Here is a 19,884-nt window from a genome sequence, read left to right as displayed (position 1 = left end):
CACTGATTTAGTGGCTTAACCGAACAGAGGGTAACAAACTACTACTAGTTATTCCATCAGGTGATATGGTAGAGATCTGTGCTGTGCATTTAAGGTCTGCTGATGACCCAAGTTAGGGGTCAAATGTCCATCCTCAGTGAGGCATGGTCTCTGTGGAAAAAATAGTATGTGATCATTGGACTATTTAGAAAAGCTGGACGTGCACAAGTCCATGTGGCCGGACGAGTTGCATCCGAGAGTGCTAAAGGAATTGGGGGCTGTGATTGCAGAGCCATTGGCCATTATCTTTGAAAACTCGTGGCGAAAGGGGGAAGTCCCGGATGACTGCAAAAAGGCTAATGTAGTGCCAATCTTTAAAAAAGGGAAGAAGGAGGATCCTGGGAACTACAAGCCAGTCAGCCTCACCTCAGTCCCCGGAAAAATCATGGAGCAGGTCCTCAAAGAATCAATCCTGAAGCACTTACATGAGAGGAAAGTGATCAGGAAGAGTCAGCATGGATTCACCAAGGGAAGGTCATGCCTGACTAATCTAATCTCCTTCTATGATGAGATTACTGGTTCTGTGGATGAAGGGAAAGCAGTGGATGTATTGTTTCTTGACTTTAGCAAAGCTTTTGACACGGTCTCCCACAGTATTCTTGTCAGCAAGTTAAAGAAGTATGGGCTGGATGAATGCATTATAAGGCGGGTAGAAAGTTGGCTAGATTGTTGGGCTCAACGGGTAGTGATCAATGGCTCCATGTCTAGTTGGCAGCCGGTGTCAAGTGGAGTGCCCCAGGGGTCGGTCCTGGGGCCGGTTTTGTTCAATATCTTCATAAATGATCTGGAGGATGGTGTGGATTGCACTCTCAGCAAATTTGCGGATGATACTAAACTGGGAGGAGTGGTAGATACGCTGGAGGGCAGGGATAGGATACAGAGGGACGTAGACAAATTAGAGGATTGGGCCAAAAGAAATCTGATGAGGTTCAATAAGGATAAGTGCAGGGTCCTGCACTTAGGACGGAAGAACCCAATGCACAGCTACAGACTAGGGACCGAATGGCTAGGCAGCAGTTCTGTGGAAAAGGACCTAGGGGTGACAGTGGACGAGAAGCTGGATATGAGTCAGCAGTGTGCCCTTGTTGCCAAGAAGGCCAATGGCATTTTGGGATGTATAAGTAGGGGCATAGCGAGCAGATCGAGGGACGTGATCGTCCCCCTCTATTCGACATTGGTGAGGCCTCATCTGGAGTACTGTGTCCAGTTTTGGGCCCCACACTACAAGAAGGATGTGGATAAATTGGAGAGAGTCCAGCGAAGGGCAACAAAAATGATTAGGGGTCTGGAACACATGTCTTATGAGGAGAGGCTGAGGGAACTGGGATTGTTTAGTCTGTGGAAGAGAAGAATGAGGGGGGATTTGATAGCTGCTTTCAACTACCTGAGAGGTGGTTCCAGAGAGGATGGTTCTAGACTATTCTCAGTGGTAGAAGAGGACAGGACAAGGAGTAATGGTCTCAAGTTGCAGTGGGGGAGGTTTAGGTTGGATATTAGGAAAAACTTTTTCACTAGGAGGGTGGTGAAACACTGGAATGCTTTACCTAGGGAGGTGGTAGAATCTCCTTCCTTAGAAGTTTTTAAGGTCAGGCTTGACAAAGCCCTGGCTGGGATGATTTATTTGGGGAGTGGTCCTGCTTTGAGCAGGGGGTTGGACTAGATGACCTCCTGAGGTCCCTTCCAACCCTGATATTCTATGATCATGCAATTAAAGACTGTATTATAATGCATGGGCACAAGGGGGCAAATTAAGATTGCACAGGCATCTTCAATCTGGTATTTTCTAACTTTGAGGATCTTGACTTTGCAATGGTGGTAATCTTTTAACATTTTTGGATATAATATATGTAGAGAGAAAGGTTTTGCAAAATTATCCCCTACTACTGATATAAAAAGTCATCAGAGGGTCACATAAGCTGAAGGTCATGAATATGGAGAAGGATGGGCATTCAGGTGGCTAATTCCAATGCCATGTAGCCAGGGCTTTGAAAAGGAATCATGGAATCATAGAATATCAGGATTGGAAGGGACCTCAGGAGGTCATCTAGTCCAACCCCCTGCTCAAAGCAGGACCAATCCACAATTAAATCATCCCAGCCAGGACTTTGTCAAGCTTGACCTTAAAAACTTCTAAGGAAGGAGATTCTACCACCTCCCTAGGTAACGCATTCCAGTGTTTCACCATCCTCCTAGTGAAAAAGTTTTTCCTAATATCCAACCTAAACCTCCCCCACTGCAACTTGAGACCATTACTCCTTGTCCTGTCCTCTTCTACCACTGAGAATAGTCTGGAACCATCCTCTCTGAGTCTAGAACCATCCTCTCTGAGGACCGTGACCTTCAAGTGGACTATGTGTGTGGAAAAAAGCATGTAAAATATTGCAAAGAATAAAATATTTAGGCAATGTGGTTAAGGTTTTGTGGGGGAATACTTAGTGAACTTAACATATTCAGTTTAGATACAAGGAGACTCAATCAACATATGCTAGTGTATTTTACAGTATTTTTATTATTACTGTAATAGCTAGGAGCATGGTGTTACTCATAGAGGCTGGAATGAACTCTGTGGTTATGAATTAAAAGTCAGGTTAGGAGACATTTGGGTAAGATACCAGAAAGGCACTGATCCTCCAGTTACAGAACTGGGCCCCAAGCTTGGCCATTTACTTCTAGAGTGAAAGGTTTGAATGCTGTGGAGGTAGCTGACCTAGCAGTTGGGGTTTGGGTAGAGGGGACCTAGCAGGAATGGCAGCAGTGGTCCTTCGCTCCCAGCTGAACTAGTAGTAGTAGAGAGTGAGTTTCCTTTAGTCCTTTTCATGGGAGGGAAGATCACTTTCTGCAGTACAAGATCTGGGAATAAGAGGCGTTTGTTTTTTTTTAAAAACTGAAAGTCAAACCATGGAAAGATGGTGAAATGGGAGTGACCTCCTGAAACCTCCTTGACCATTCCCTTTCCCTTGAGGGAACAGAAAGACCAAAGGATTTTTCCTCTTAGTTGTCAGCTTGTGGAAACAGGCTATCCAAAGACATACTGGGGACTCCACTGCAGGTGTGGTTGCCATAAAACAGATGGGCTTCATGGATCTGTAGTTAACTCCATCTTGAGTATCTTTGTGCCTGCAATAAATTCTTCAAGGGCAGGCTGTAATCTCTGATGTGTGATACATATTGGCATTTATCTTGAAACATCTGCCGCCACACGTGCATGAAAGAACAGCAGCAGAAAGACAGCTGCTAGCATCATTTGAGACTAGAAACAAGCCGATGCGTGGGTGGAACCCTTGGGATGAGAGGACTGTAGGCAAGAGGTAGTTAAAGTTAATATCCTTCTTCCCTCAGCTGGGTTCCACCTCTTTGTTTGTGCTCAGTGTTTTGTTTTTAGGGCAACTTTCAAGTATTATAATATAAAATCAGCCAAAGCCTCATTATTTATTAGGTACAGTTATTTTGAGTTTTCAGTTCAGGGAATGTTCTGTGCAAAATTGACATGGCTCTGATGCTATGTTTAACAATGTCCTCATCTTCCCTTTCAAAGTTTCAGAATATTTAGGCCAGTGAAGTTTCTGTATGTTGTGGATATGATTCATTTGGGCCATGGGAGGAGGGTGACAGTTACTTGCTACACAAATCTTTCCTGTGATTCATGAAACACCATTTGTGTCAGCCTTGTAGGAGGCAGTTCATCTGCCTCCTAGGAGGAGGGGGGAAACACTGGCATCGCTGCTGTCAGATGGGCATGGCAAAAATGGTGGTTAGACAGAAGAAAGTAGCAGGAATGCTGGGGCTCTGTCTGCAATAGTTAGTTATGTACTTAATGAAAGACTGATCTGTATCAAGTGTAGATGGCTTTAAGGAGAACAGCACTGCTACAATAGCCAAAAATACAAAAGAATGTTGCTTTTTGTCATGTTTTAATTTTTTTCCTGACTTTGTGTAAAAATGTTTTTGTACTTTTCCTTCTGGTTGGCTAAAACAACTGTTGTTTCATATGGGAGAAGGCCCCTATTGATGAACTTTGTCTCAGCAAAACTTTCAGTTTCTGCTGGTGGGAGCAGGGAGGCCAAATACAGTGCTGTATGCTTGTTCTCGGCAGAGAGATTTTTTCACTTTACTGGACCAGTAAACAGCAGAGACGGTTTACCAAATTCTGTTAGCCTCCTCATAGGAAGGCATTTTCTTTGGCCCACCAAAAAGTTGAATAAAAACATTAAGTGTAACTTCCTTGCCAAAGTCAATGACCCAGATCATCCTAGCTAGATTTGCTCATGAAAGGAATACACCCTACAAAGGACCTCAATTTGGTATGGAAGATGGCTCAGCTGTTTCTGTGGCACTGTTCCAGACTCCATGGATGTCACCCTCTCGGTCCAGGATCCACATATAGTAGATGAAGACTGGGAGAGCTGGGGACCTGTATTATTATTTAACTGGGGGGTATTATCTTTAATACAGAGCCTCACTATCCCAGCCATCCCACAGTCAGCCTTGTCCCCACTTCACCCAAGGACCCAGAAGCATCCATGAGGAATCCGTAGTAGTACTGCTCTAATGGACCTCCTAGTACGCCCCTGGAGACCTGCCTCAGGGTCTGTTGTGTGGGTCTGAACAAAACCTGCCTCCCCACTGATGGGACTGATAGGTGAGGGACTCCATAAGTGTATTCCTTATGGAGGTTTCCAGCCTTCCCACCATCAACCAGGGGTAAGGAGGGATTGAGTTGGGATAATGGTTTCAGTTGCTGCAGACCTAACAAAATTATCATTGAAAGTCAATATGACGATTCAGTATCTCAAAAGCCAGGATTTAGTCTCAGCTTCATGTATTACATGGAGGCATTTCTACCAGCCTCAAGGCTGCATGATGTGCTGGAGTGGAAATAAGGAGGATTTTCTCATACAAGGGAATTATCTAGAGAAAAATGGCTACACAGTACGATTTGCAATGGTACTCCATAGCTAAACTCAGTCTTTCACATAGATGGCTGGGGGGGCTCAGCAGCTTTAAGGCAAACTACTACATGTTATACATATAGTTTCACCCAACCTTACCAATCAAAACTCATAAAACTATAGATATAACCAAAAAGAGGGATGTATAAGGGAAGGGAAAGGTGTTTACATATGGGGGTATGGGCGTGGTCTGCTTACACCACCGTGTCTCCCTGTTAAATGCATGTAGACTCACATGGTTCAAGAAACATTCTCTTCTTGGGGTTTTGCTTATTGACAAAACATAAGAGTTAAACATCAACTCCAGCACTAATCTGCCAGCCCTTCCCCTCAGGTTTCAAGTATCGGGGTAGCCGTGTTAGTCTGTATCCACAAAAACAACAAGGAGTCTGGTGGCACCTTAAAGACTAACAGATTTATTTGGGCATAAGCTTTCATGGGCATCTGAAGAAGTGGGTTTTTTACCCATGAAAGCTTATGCCCAAATAAATCTGTTAGTCTTTAAGGTGCCACCGGACTCCCCTTAAGTTTGACAGTTCCTGCCTAAACCCATCTCCTTCCTAAAACCTTTCTCAGGGGAGGCTTCTACTATTGCAGGTATATTCCTCCACCTCCCAGGTCCTTCTCCTGACTCGGAGCCTCCCCGCTTTGTCTGCTCAGGCTCCTTTTATTAGGAAGTGCCATCTGTGGGCTGCTGGCACATGATTGTTGGTCACCTGACTCAGATGCTGGTCAGAGCCTAGAAGCAGGATGTTAGGACAAGGGCATGTGCCCAAGAACTACCATGCCATTACGTGAGGTTGTGTGTAGTTTTAAGAAAACAACACTCTGGAAAATATTAATTCAGCATTGTTTTGAAAGGGAGAGAGGGATGGATGACAGGGAAGGAAGATGAATCTCTCGCAGCCACCAGTACAAAGGGAGGATGACCTGCAACAGAAGACGTGATGGTTGAATTACTAGAAAATGGGTGGTGTCAGAATGCAAATAGCTGCCAGAACAAGAGAGGCCTCTAATATAAAGAGGGCTTTTGGAAGTCCTACAGGCCAGTGAGACCAACAAAGGATCAGACCCGCACCTAACGTGAATTGATGTAGCACCATTGAAGTCAGTGGGGCTATGGTGACTTACACCAGGTGAGGGTCTGACTCTTGTGGCCAATCCTCTACTTCACAGGCTGCCAATTCAGGGAGCCACAATATGATCTGATTGCTCAAACCAGTTAGGCAACGTTTTTCTGCATTCTGCACAAGCTGCTAGTGATGTAAAAGCACAGCAAGGAAGAAGTTACAATAATTGAACCCCACGGTCACAGGGGCTGTGTTCCTGTTGCAGTGTTGTCATGGGATAAGTAAGGGCACAGCTGAAAAAAAATTGCACAACTAGAGGAAACTATACACACTTTGTACTGTATATGACAAGTGTCTCTCCCTGAAAGGTAATGGCTGAATAAGTGAGTTTAGAATGGAAAAGCAGAGACATAACTGAAGGTGGAAGAAGGTGTTAGGAGTGATGCAGAGGGGAGTAAAAATAGCTATGTCTAACTCAACACCTGTTCTGTATTCACTACATTTGAGTAGGCAATGACTACTAACTATATTAAAGCACTGTTTGATGCACCCATATGGCTAAGTCTTCCATTATTTCCTGTGTTATAAAATGCTGACTGCATTTGGATTTTACAATACTAATGTTTATTTTGGGGGTGGGGGGAAAGAAAGGGGACTAATTATAGCTTTGAACTCCACTACAATGAGACAGGGTTTCTATTAAATATTTCTCAGGCAGTGTGATGAGTCATGAAATGCAACTTCTGCAGAAAATATCCTGATTGCCTAATGACTAGATGTTGGTAACTGAAATTACACTCTCTCTCTCTCTCTCTCTCTCACGAAACCCAGGAAGTGTCTGTCTCTGAGTAAGTTGTTTATTGAAGTTACCCAAGAAATGTAAAAGGGCTTATGATTGCAAAATAGGTAAAAAAAAATAACTGAAATTTGAGGAACATAACAAACACCTGCTGTACGATACAGTGAAATAGTGTTACTGTATTTTCATTCACAACATAGGAAGTACTTTCCATATTTTAAAGATAATAATGTATCTTCCTTGTTAGGTAACAAAGGTCAAGCACTGATGAACTGTAAAGAAAGAAAAAGCATTGAATCACCAGATGAAAGTAACAAAATAGAATACTTTTAGCACAAAACCTTTATAATAAGGATTGCCACAGCATAGTATGGTGAAGAGTTCATTAAACACTTGCTCCACTAACTTACAGTTCAAACACAATGTAATATCGGAGGGACATGAAATTCACTTTCTGTTATAGATTTTTAAGTTCATAAAGAACCATTGTAATATCATCTGGTCTGATATTGTGATGCCACATGCCCTAGGTTTCATTTGGGTTCTGTCCTTGGCCCTACTTCATTAGTGCTCCAACAACTTATGGTTACCTAGAGCATGTTTTAGAAAGACGTCCAATAATTGAGAGTTTAGATAAATTGATCTCCATATGTTGGAAGACTATCGACTTCTTAAATTCTGCAGTAGAAATGTTTTCTCCTGGAGTTTATAAACTATGAAGGTTTCACCCTGTAAGCTTGTAATTCAACTTTGGGAGGCTATATCTACCTTTCAGATAACATAATTTAAATTAATTGGGATTTGAGTAATGAAATGTTCAATGTATTTTAATAATTTATGTTTTAAAATGATTGCAGATGAATTTAGCTAACTCCTATCCAGTCATGTTCCCATTTGCATGGAGGAATGATGGATACCTATGTACTTTGTTTTGCAGATGATGTAGAGGAGGTTAACAGTATGGAAAGTGTGATGTTAGAATATGCTGCAATGGACAGAGAGCTAAACCATTATATGCAAGCAGTCGAAGCTACGGTACATCAGGTAAATGATCATTGCCATGCCAAATATTGATGAGGTTTTCTAAAACACTTTTAATTCTTACAAAATTACATTAAAAGAACATTTAGTCTTCAGAGTCAAAGGCTGCAAAGTTAGGAAATGCCAGAATCAAGGTTGCCCATGCAACCTTAATTCAGCTCCCTTTGCACATGCATTGTGATACAGTGTTTAATTACATGATCACATACTACTTTTTCCACAGGACTCCTATCTCCTTCAGTGCAGAGGATGGAAGGCACTCTGGGAATGAACCAGGGTTGTGTAGTTAATAAATAGTTTTATAGGAAATGTACCTCATTTGCTGCAGAAGGTAGATGATGATTAGTGAACAAAGCAGGTGACTGTGGGAATAAAAAAGATGATCCCCTGGTTCAGGCAGTTGAGTGCCACCTTTAGGAACTGGATTCTATCCCTGCCCCATCACAAAGTTCCTATGTGATGCTGAGCAAATTGCTTTTTTAAAAACAAAAAAGCTAACTGGTAATCAGAAATTCCATGATCTTGAACTATGTTGACTCTGATGTGGATTCATCATCAAGGTTAGAACCTTCAAATCTGTAGCCCAGACCTCTGCCACTTGACCTAACAGAGTAAGTAATAGCAGTAGAAAGTTGTCATCTTCTGTGGAGCCAACCACTAGTGGGAGACGAGGCACACATTTTGCAGGGCTTTCGCAGCTATTTGCTGACAGCAGAGGAATGTTGAGACTCTGTAATGTTAAATTCTATTTCAGGTTCTGGAGACAAGTATGCTGTAGTGGTTACAGCTCCTTTTGCACATGTCCCCTTCTTTTCCTGCCCCTTCCACTCTGTTCATGTCTGTGTCCTAGTCTCCCCTCCTCATTTTGCCCCCCTCAGCTTCCCATCCTGGTCCTCAAGTCCTCACCATCAGCACTTTGTTCCAGGCCCAGGCCCTGTCCTCTATCCCTGTTCAGTTCCTCATCTCAGACTCCCCCATCAGCTCTCTCCCAGCTCAGCTCTTCAACCTTCCTGGCAAGCTGATTGTTTTCATCAACTGCCTTGCCACCAGCAGGGGGAGCATTGAAAGCACAGAAGAGAGAATGTCCCTGCTTTCACTGTCTGTGACTGTCCCCAGAGCAGCCCCCCAGCTGCCAGGAGAAGCAATTGCAGGGAAAGCCCTGCTCTCCGCCCCTGTCCCATGCTCAGGAGAGAGTGGGAGTCTTCTGTGAATTTAGCTGCTAAGTCTCTACTGAGCATATGCAAACTGAGATTTTCAGGGGCTCATAACCTGGCCAGTTATGGGCAGATTTTCACAGAGAGCAAAAGACACATCCCTGCAACCATAGCGTTCTTCCTGCCAAATATCGCATCTCTTCTCTAAAGCACAGAAGCCCTAGAGCTTTGACAGGTGTTTTTTAAAAAAAGTCACATGGGGAAAAAAGTCATCCTGAGCAGACGTCTTCAATCTAGGAGAAGAAGTATAATATAGGTTACAGCCTCGCAGCAGAACAAAGTGATCAGGGGAGGACAGCAGGTGTTTTTTCTGTAGCTGTTCATGGGAAGTGGGAGTTTCTACAGCTCTACTCTTCCATCTATTACTTACTCTGCACCCATCAAGTGGGCTAATTTCAAAGCATGCAGGCGGCCTCCAAACTATACAGCATCTCTCCTGCCGACGTCTATGGCCAGCTGTCAATCTACCTTAGAAAGTGGGGCAGTTTCCCCTAAAATCTATGTAATAGTTAAGGTGAATGAGACACTGCTGCTATTTCTCCTTCATCCTTGCCAATGTTAGGGTGGCTGTTATTGGAAGCAGAACAGACAGAACCACATGTTGAATCAGCCTCTGCTGGCCAGGCTCCCTGCTGACTTGGGAAAGGCCCAACAGAGGGTCCAACACTTTCCCAGGGACAAAGCACCAGGCTATTAATTTGTGCAGACAGAGGTTACCATTTTTCATTTATTAACAAAACTCAACTTGAAGGTTAAAAAAAAACACCTTTAATCAATCTGATTTTACCAAGTGTGTGCGTGTGAGTGTGTGTGAGTGTGAGAAATGGAAGAGCACAGTGATTCCAAACACATGATGCATTCTGTATGCCCTGCTTTCTTGTTATAAACCACACTTAAAAATGAGTGTCCATCAAGCAGTGTGAAAGCTTCAAGCTGATAGGATAGGGAGAGCTTGCCTGCTGCCTGCAGGCAGGATCTATTCTGCTGCAGTTATCTGGAGTTCAAACTCCTGATATTTCACCTTGCGTAACCCTTGCCAGTTGCACTTACCTGCCAGTATAAGACGACAGAAGCTCACAATGAAAATAACAAGGAAGTAGTATGAAGTATAGTTATAGGTTTCCAAAAGCCAAGTCTTTGTTGACTTAATCTGCAGTTGGAACAACACACAAGGTGAAACTTAGCCGCATCCTCTTCTGGTTGAATCAGCAGCCTGTTGAGTAAGAAATGAGCAAATGCAGTGCTGTTTCCAACAATAGACTGTGGGAAATCCTTTGTCCGTGGAAATTCCCTCTGACACTGAATTTAGCTCACCTGTGTAATGACTTGCCTTGTGCCACTTCTCCTTTTTTAACAAGAGTCTGTTTCCTGTAGAGTAAACACCGCCCAGGTTACTCTCCATGCAAAAGAAACCTAAACAGTAATGTCGTTTGTTTTGTTTGTTTGTTTGTTTGTTTTCACTTAAAATAAAGTTAAAGGCCGGATTGTTCTGTTCTGGCCCCTTTATGCTCCCTAAGTGGAACAAAGGCTGGAAACAAAGCTGGACTGGCCAGCTGAGAATTTCTTGGAGAGCTTTTATTTGATAGAGAGAGAGAGTGTACCCAGCTCCTGTGATACCCCTTTGCCCCCTCTCAGCCCTGTCATAGAGTAGTGCTATGGGCAGGACAGGAGAGTGGCTGAAGTACTCGTCTCTTCATCTATGCCCTTCTGGTATATGGTTCATGAGGGGCTGTGTCCAGTTGGTGTAATTTAGAGCAGTCCCCAGACAATTCCAACCAAGGCATTTCTCAGGGTAGTGCAGATCTGCCCTGAGACTCAGGAAACCATAACCAGCTCCCTGATGGCTCTGCCCCTCAGACAATCTGGGCATTTATTGTGCCAGTGGAAGGAAGATATTACGGTCGGGCCAGTAGTGCTGCCTATACTTAAGGTTGCCCAACATTTCCCATTATAAGACTCTGTTTTCAGTTGCTTATAACTTCGCCAAACTTTAACCATTTGTCTCTCTTGTGATCTCACTGCAACTGTTGCTGAGCACAGGCAGCATGCAGGTGAAGGAAGAATCAGCTTGGCTGATGCAGAGTGGTGAAGAAGAGTGGAGGTGGGAATCTCCATCCCTTAGAGATTTTTAAAGCCTGGCTTGACAAAGCCCTGGCTGAGATGATTTAGTTGGGATTGGTCCTGCTTTGAGCAGGGGATTGGACTAGATGACCTCCTGAGGGCTCTTCCAACCCTAATATTTTATGGGGTGCCGTCAGTAAGGTGGTTGTAGGAGCCAGAGACTGGGGAGGATTTGTGGGGGGGATGGCATTGTGAGGAGGAAAGGGGATGGGGAAGGATTGGGGAGATATATATGTGTAGAGGAAGAGGCAGTTGGATGGGGTGGTGGGCAGGACCCAGGAGGGTTGGGTAGGAGCTGAAGAGAGGTGGAGTGGCTGAGGAGCCATATAGGCACAGAGAAGGAAGAGGTTGGACAGGTGAAGATGGGGTAGAGGGCAAAGAAGCTGGATCAAGGTGATCAGAGCAGAAGGGGGGGGCATGATCTGGAGAGGGGGTTGGGAGGTTGGATCAGTTGCAGAAGTGGGAATATATGTAGTGAATGAGGCATGGGACTGTAGGAAGAGAGAGGATGGTGTTATGGTTAAGGCAGATGAATGCCCTGCTGGATAATTGGATTCTAGTCCTGCCTCTGCCATAGGGATGCCGAACAAGGCACTTAAAGCATATTGTTCACAGGTGATCACTAATTGTGTGTTCCTCTTTTTCTGAGTGCCCAAACTAAAGCCAGATTGGCCCAAATTCTGTAATTGAAGTCAATGGGAGCTATGTGTTCTTTCGTTTTTTGTCTTTTTTGAAGGGCAGTAAAAATATGGAGTTCTCTGAAAAGACAGGCCCCAAGTGTCTCAATTTGGACACTCAAAATTAGTGGACAGTTTAGCTCTTAATCTCTCTGTGCCTGAGTTACCCAACTGTAAATGAGGGATAATCTGACATGGGTGTTATGAGAATCAATTAATTAATGTTTGTGAAGCACTCATATACTTTGGTGAAAACACTAGAGAAAAGCCCAGAGGAAATTCATAATTTTTTATTCACTGCAAGGTTTGGATAGTGTAAATTAAGCCACACAGTGAATAAGAAAAATAAAGAAATGTTGAATAGCTACACAATCACTGAATGAGCCTCCTTCACTACACATCCTGATTCATTCCCAGAGCAGGTCCATTTAGTGTACTGAAGGAAGGCCCCTTGGAAAAAGAGCATGTGACCACATAATTAAGAGACTGTATCATAATACATGTGTACAAAGGGGGCAAATTAAGGTTGCACAGGCAACCTTAATTATGCATTTGCTAACTTTGGCGTGCTTGACTCTGCAGCCTTAATGTTCTTTTAACATAGCTTTTTGGATGTAATTTAGAATGAATGATGTTCTGTGCTGACTGCTATCTCCAAACTATACTTTAAACAGTATTACAGTGTTACGGTTGTGTGCTCACTTCCCTACAAAAGCTGGGTTGAGGAGGCATTTCAACACATTTTTAATATTTACTTCCCTTTTGTGTGTGTGTGTGTGTGTCTGTGTGTGTGTTTTGTGGCAAACAGCATGTAGAGGCTGCCATTATGTTTGTAACGTAGCCAGGCATATTTTATGTGAATTAGTTAGCTCCTACCCAAATGGTTCACTTTTGTAATATGTTGGAGGCCATGTTTCATGCAATGCAATAGAAGCTGCATTTATCAAATAGTGTGTGTGAAGAAATACAAGAGCATTGTTCTTGCTGGATTTATGTAGGTTCATATAACACATTCTCAACATGATCTCTGAGTGCCTTACCAAGAGCAAAAGAATCTCTCTCTTTTATAGAGTCTAAGGGTATGTCTATACGGACCGCAGTGCAGCTGTGCCGATACAGCTGTGCCTCTGAAGCACATCCGGTGAAGACGCTCTATGCCAACGGGAGCGAGCTTTCCCACTGGCATAAAAATCCACCTCCACGAGTGGCGAAACCTATGTCGGTGGGAGAAGCTCTCCCACTGACATGGCGCTGTGCACACGAGTGCTTATGTTGGTATCACTTATGTCGCTCAGGGTGTGGAATACGTAGACGTAGCCAGTGCTGTAGGTCCTGCAAATTCTTATTCCTGCACTTGTCTTTATGTACTTTGACTTCAGTAGGGCTATTTGCATTTGTAAAATTAAGCATATGCCTAAGTGTTTGCAGGATCAGCACCGTAGGTAACAGGGAATTTATCGGAGCAAGAGGCATAGTATCTCTGCTTTCCCAGTGCCTGGTCATGTCAGGGCTTTGGGTCCGGGCAAGATGGCGGTGATGCTGATACATTGGGAGAACCTCCAGAAAAAAAGGTGAAGGTAATATCTACTCCCTCTATTTCTGAAATCTGCTTGTTGTTTGTTACTTTGTGGAATAATGAGTCCTAATGAGCTGGACTGGGACTCAGGAGACCTGGATTTCATTTGCAGCTTTGCCATTGTTCTGCTTGGGTAACTGTGGGAGAGTCACTTTACTGCTGTATGCCTCAATTTCCCTATCTATAAAATGGGGATAATGATGCTTACCTCCTTTGTAAAATGCTTTGAGCCCTGCCAATACAAAGTGCTATATGAGTAGGTATTATTTTATTTTATTACTGAGGATTGTAATTGGGAGTCTTTTGGGTTCTGCAGCTACTTGTGGATTCCTAGATAACCCCAAAGGAAGGCTCTTAGTGACTTAGTGGCTTTTCTCATATGGATTTAAGCTTTGGGGGTGGGAAGCCAGGGCATTCTCAGCAGTTGGGCTCTTGATTCTGGAATTCACTCCCCCCATTTATTGAACACACCCTGAGTTAAGGCATATCTGTTCACTGGCTTTTTTCCTGCATAATTTGCCTTAGTGAGTTCTGTTTTTGTCTTGTTTTTTCCTGTTAGGAGCAGTTTTGGGGTTGGGTGGTTAATATGATTATCTCCAAATATGCATATGTTGTTTTAATTAGTGTAAATATTTCCAAAGATCATGATGGGTATGTTTTTATAAATGTGTCTTTAATCCAGTCATTCTTAGGAGTTATTTGTTTTTTCTTCTAGTATTAAGAATTTTTAAAATCTGCCCTTATTTATTGCTGGCAAAAATCAGTAATTTTACCTGTAGACACTCTTTTATGGCTCAGAACAATGGCTGAACAAGGAGAACATTATTTTGAATTCTTTAATTATAGTCCCCCAAACCACATAGGCCAGGGGTGGGTAAACTGTTTTGCCTGAGGGCCAGATCGGGGTTGCAAAACTGTATGGAGGACCGGGTAGAGAAGGCTGTGCCTCCCCATACAGCCTGGCCATGCCCCCCTCAGAATCCCCAACCCATCCAACCCCCCCTGCTCCTTGTCCCCTGACCGCCCCCTCCCAGGACCCCCACGCCTAACCGCCCCAGGGACCCCACCCCCTATCCGACCCCACCCCCTATCCAACCCCCCTGCTCCCTGTCCCCTGACTGCCCCAACCCCTGTCCACACCCCCGCCCCTTCACAAGCCCCCCCGGGACTCCCACACCTATCCAACCCCTCCCAGTCCCCTGACCTCCCCCCCTCCCTGAACCTCCACCCCATCCAACCACTCCCTGTCCCCTGACTGCCCCCCGGGACTCCCTGCCCCTTATCCAACCCCGCTGCTCCCCGCCCCCTTACCATGCCGCTCAGAGCAGCAGGAGCTTGCAGCTCCACTGCCTGGCTGGAGCCAGCCATGCCACCGTGCTGCCCAGCAGGAGCAGTGGGCCAGAGTGCTGGCGGCGCGGTGAGCTGAGGTTGCGGGGGCAGGGGGACAGCAGGGGAGGGGCGGGGGCTAGCCTTCCCAGCCGGGAGTTCAGGGGCTGTGCAGGACGGTCCAGCAGGCCGTAGTTTGCCCACCTCTGACATAGTCATACTCCATCATTATTATTATGTATTACTTGTATTAAGGTTCGAATAGAGGCCTCATTGTTCTAGGCACATAGTAAGAGACAGTCCCTGTGCTGAAGATCTTACAATCTTTATAGATTAGACAGGCAAAGGGTGAGAGGAAGGGAGGAATATTATCTCCATTTTACAGATGGAGAACTGAGATACAAAATTCCAGATTCTCGAAGGTATTTAAGTGCCTAACTCCCATTGAGCTAAATTCCTTTGAGAATATGAGCCAAAATAATTAAGGTCTCCATTCTGCATAGTGTCAAGCATTCTGTCCCAATCCCCCATAGCATTTAAGCATGTGCTTAACTTTAAGCATGTAAGTCACTTCATTGATTTGACTGTGATTACTTTGACTCTGATTTGGGCCAGAGGAATCGGAGATCTACGTGGCTTGCCCGTGATCACACAGGGAGTCTGTGGCAGAGCCAGGAATGGAACCGAGATCTCCTGAGTCCCACTCCAGGGCTTTAATAACAAGACTGTCCTCCTTCTCGTCATTTTCTTTATTCTGTCAGTCATGCTCAGATTAAAATAGCAAAACATTATTGATAACTGATTTAATTTGTGCTGTAATGAAACCTCTTTTACTAACATGGCAGAATGAAACACTAAGCACTTGGTGTAAGCAACTACTTGGTGGTATCTTTTAAGTACAATGAGAAGTTTTAATTTATAGTAGATGGCCATGATCTATCAAATGGCTCCACATTGATAGGCTCTTACATTAACTCAGAGCCCAGCTCAGTCAGTGTGACTCCACCGAAGTGCAATGAATGACCCAGTTTGATAGACATGTTCTGTTCTTCAGTTAATTTACTTATTTTTTTAAAATAGGATTGGTAATATTTTGTGGTAGGCCCAGTTAAACAACTTTCTATTGCAAAATTAACTAAGTTCCACTTTTTTTGTTTTGGTGATGTGATACAGCATGGCCAGAGGGGCAGCAGAAGAGTGTGAGAAGGGAGCCTTATTCCCTGTAGAGGGAAGAAAGTTTCCTATAAATTAATTAGAGCACCTGAAGGCAATTAGAGCACCTGAAGCCAGGCACATGATAAAAACCCCCTGCTTCAATCAGACAAGGGAAGGAGTTGAAGCAGAGTGGATTGGTGTTGGAGCAGAGAGCAGTTTGGAAGGAAGCAGAGGAGAGTTTGGAGAAGTGCTGCGGTGGGCTAAGAAGACCCTAGGTAAAGGGACACCTGGTTTGTGCAGAGGGAGGGCAGGAAGCCCCACAAGCTGAAGGGCAGGAGAGGGAAGTAGCCTGGGGAAGGAACCGCTAGTTCTAGTGGTTTACCGCTATCCCTAGGGCCCCTGGGCTGGGACCTGGAGTAGAGGGCAGGCCCAGGTCCCTTCCTCTCAACTCCCCTCCTCTAGGACACTAGTGGGGCAGTTAATACCCTAATTCAGGGGCAAGAAACGGTGCCCTGAACCCGCCCCAAGAAGAGAAAGTGCGAGACCCATCATAGTAGTGCCGGAAATTTGCCACAGTGACTATTGCTATGAAGTTGTTATATTAAATTAATGATGGCAAAAAGAGTGTATTACAGTAGAGCTGAGATTAGCGTTATTGTTCACAGATGCTTCTTAAATACACTTCCCAGTTACTTTGGTGAACAACCTAGTCCTGGAGCCAAACAGTCATGAGGATGTAACATTTGTTATATGTTATACTTAAGGTGTATTTATTTTTTGTTAGACTTAATAATGTAATGTATCTTTAATCACCTTTAAATCTGTATGCTACCATCACTTAGCACCTGGGTTTTGTCAGTATAGTATGTGCAGAGTTGTTTTTTGGAGCACATTAATTTGCTCTGAAAGCCTCAACACTAAAGTACCTTCCTCCATTTTACTCGTACTCTTCCCTTTGTTTAATTAATTACTTTGAAGACTCACAATGATCCTCTCCACATAGATTTACTGTGTTTCTTCCTGTTTAAATCATTCTATTTATAACATGTTCTGCTTGTTAAGGATGACTTAATAGTTTTTTTTGGTTGTTGTTTTTTATTTTGATCCTGATTCAGCAAGGTACTTAAACATGTGCCTAACTTAATGGATAGTCCCAGTGAAGTCAGCAGGATTGTGTGTACTTAAAGTTAGGCGTGTATGTAATTATTTTGCTGAATTGGGGCCCAAGATTTATAAAACGGACCTGATCCTGCCAAGATTCAATAACAGGTGTCATGCTTAGTATCGTTTGTAGTCCAGTTGATTGTACTCTACTCTTAGTAATAAACCTTACACCAGGTATTAAGTGTTGGTAGACTGGCCTCATTTTGAGGCCCTTACCTTATGTACTTGATATAAATGGCATTGTCTTAGGGAATGTCTACATTAGGGGTTCTCAAACTGGGGGTCGGGACCTCTCAGGGCGTCGCAAGGTGATTACATGGGGGGTCGTGAGCTTAGCCTACAGCATTTATTATGGTGTTAAATATATAAAAAAGTGTTTAATGTATAAGGGGGGTCGCACTTGGAGTCTTCCTATGTGGAAAGGGTTCACCAGTACAAAGGTTTGAGAGCTACTGGTCAACACTATAACCGCACAACTACAGCATTGCATTTGTGCTGCTGTAGCGCTATAGTGTAAATGCTTCCTACATCAATGGAATGTTTTTTCTGTCATTGGTTTTTACCAGCTTGTTTTCTCCCCAGCACTACTAATTGTGGATGTTTGGCATAGGAGCTGGTTGCACTGGGAGAGGGCAGTTTATAGATTCATAAATTCCAAGGCCATTATGATCATCTAGTCCAGGGGTCTCAAATACAAGCCTGCGGGCCACATTTGCTGCGGCCCACCAAGCTCCCCACAACCCCCTCCGTCAGTTATTTCCTGTGGCCACCAAGATCCCCTCCCCCGCCACTCCTCCAGCACACCTTGTCCCTGCTCCTCTACCTACCTCCAGGCGCTTCCTGCCGCCAAACAGCTGTTTGGCGGCACTTAGCAGTTTCCAGGAGGGAGGGGGAGGAGCAGGGAGCCGTGTGCTCAGGGGAGGAGGCGGAGAAGAGGCGGGGCAGGGATTTGGGGAAGGGGTTGGATTAGGGGCAGGGAGGGGGCGGAGTTGGGGTAAGGACTTTGGGGAAGGGGTGGGAAGAGGCGGGGCAGAGTTGGAGCCTCATGGAAAGGGTGGAGTGGGGGCGGGGCCAGGGGGCAGCATGGGGGAGCAGTGTCAGTGATGTGGCCCTCGGGCCAATGTATTAGTCTTCATGCGGCCCTCCTGGTAATTTGAGTTTGAGATCCCTGATCTAGTCTGACCTCCTACATAACAGAGGGCAAAGAACTTTCACGAAATAATTCTTAGAGCGAATCTTTTAGAAACACGTCCAATCTTGATTTAAAAATTGCCACTGATGGAGAATCCATCATAACCCTGGATAAGTCATTCCAATGCTTTGATAAAGGGTTGTATGCGGAAGGGTGGTTAAAGGGAGTGATGGAAGGTTGGTATCTCTAGGGGTCAAAGTTAAGGTGGATCGTCCGTGTTCTGTGGTAGTTGTGATAATAGTAAGGTGTATGGGTGTGAGTGAAGGAGTACTATTGAGTGGCTTATATTTCTGTTCTTGTTTTTGTGGATTTGAATCAGGAAGGGTATGTGTGTGGCAGCCCTAATTGCTTCACAACAAAGCTTTTTGTGTATTATTTCCCTAAGATTTTTAATGCTTATTTAGAAGTGGTCACTGGATGGGGATTTTTTCCCCCCCATCAACAGTGAGGCACAAATCCTGTTGTAAGATCATTTACAAAATCTGACAGTAAATTGTAGGTCCTTATGGAGAGGGTATTATATGAGCCTACCCCATGAATCAGATTTCCATGGACCTGACCCAGTCAGTCATATTTGTGTGCACCTACCCCCAAATCTCCGCATCAATCAGTCAGGCTTGCACGTACCTGGTTCTCTTGAACAGTCAGGCTTACAGTCTTATGGGTGGCCAGCTCCCATCAATCAAGTTTGTAAGTATAGTGAATACAATTACAGTAAAAATGTTCCAAAATCTAACAACAACAACTCCTTGTTGTACCAGTTTTCCTTCAGGCGCACCTCTCTATCAAGTTTTGTGTAAATGGACGATGTTTTTGAGAGAGATCAGTCAACAGTGACCAATAGGATGGCCAAGGAGAAATTTCAGCCGAAGTCAAAGGCTTCCTGTTAAAAAGAATCATAACAGTTTCATATCAAAACATAAAAGATTGTTGGATTATTTTTTTTCATGTTTTTTTTTTTTTAATTATTTTTTAAAGAAACATTTTGTGGAAGGTTATAAAACATAGGAAGAACTTAGTAAGTATATTTTAAAAACACATTAAATAATTTTCAAAAGTATTCATGGAGCAGTGAAATGCTTATAGCGCTTGGTGAACAGGCACATTTCAAAAAGAAGATGCTATCGTGAAAAATTATGATTATTTACTTTTTTTTATATGTATTGCAGCAGCATCTCGCACTCTGAGACATGGATAATGCATTTCATTTTTGAAATCCGGTTTACTTGAGCATTTTAGGAAAGCCAAATCTCTAAAAGGGTAAACTTCCACTTTTGCACTTCGATAATTTATACATAACTGAAGTATTTTTTAAAAATCTGAACAAAGTCTTTGCATGCCATGTTTCAGCGTAGAGAAAATTTCTGTGATGAAGTTGTATATCGTGTTTGGACTCATTGACTATAGGAGTCTCAGTTTGACAGAATATGTTGCCCTGATTTTGGAATCCTAATGTACTTACAGCTATGAGTTGTGCCTCTTTTTTATTCCATTTATTTAGTTTTACAAAATGCACTTGTCACATAATCTCCAGGGGAATGTATAATATTTAAAAATAATG

The 19,884-nt window shown here is 43.7% G+C and overlaps 1 protein-coding gene and 1 long non-coding RNA gene across 2 annotated transcripts in view; one reads left to right on the top strand and one right to left on the bottom strand.

Annotated features, from left to right (window-relative positions):
• Window positions 1–19,884, top strand: part of NSMCE2 (NSE2 SUMO ligase component of SMC5/6 complex) — a 185,863-nt gene that overhangs the window by 42,986 nt on the left and 122,993 nt on the right. The window contains exon 3 of the mRNA XM_077809804.1: window positions 7,795–7,901. Within this exon, the coding sequence (XP_077665930.1) occupies window positions 7,795–7,901 (107 nt within the window). The remainder of the gene's footprint in view (window positions 1–7,794; window positions 7,902–19,884) is intronic.
• Window positions 8,551–10,478, bottom strand: LOC144260810 (uncharacterized). Its single transcript, XR_013345051.1, has 3 exons — window positions 10,427–10,478; window positions 10,163–10,325; window positions 8,551–8,628 (listed from the first exon to the last, which is right to left on the bottom strand). It is a non-coding gene; the product is annotated as an uncharacterized LOC144260810 (long non-coding RNA).

This window comes from Eretmochelys imbricata, chromosome 2, assembly GCF_965152235.1.
Source record: "Eretmochelys imbricata isolate rEreImb1 chromosome 2, rEreImb1.hap1, whole genome shotgun sequence".
Classification (NCBI taxonomy): Eukaryota; Metazoa; Chordata; order Testudines; family Cheloniidae; genus Eretmochelys; species Eretmochelys imbricata.
Note: the sequence above shows the minus strand (reverse complement) of the source record. Positions and strands in the feature narration are given on the sequence as shown.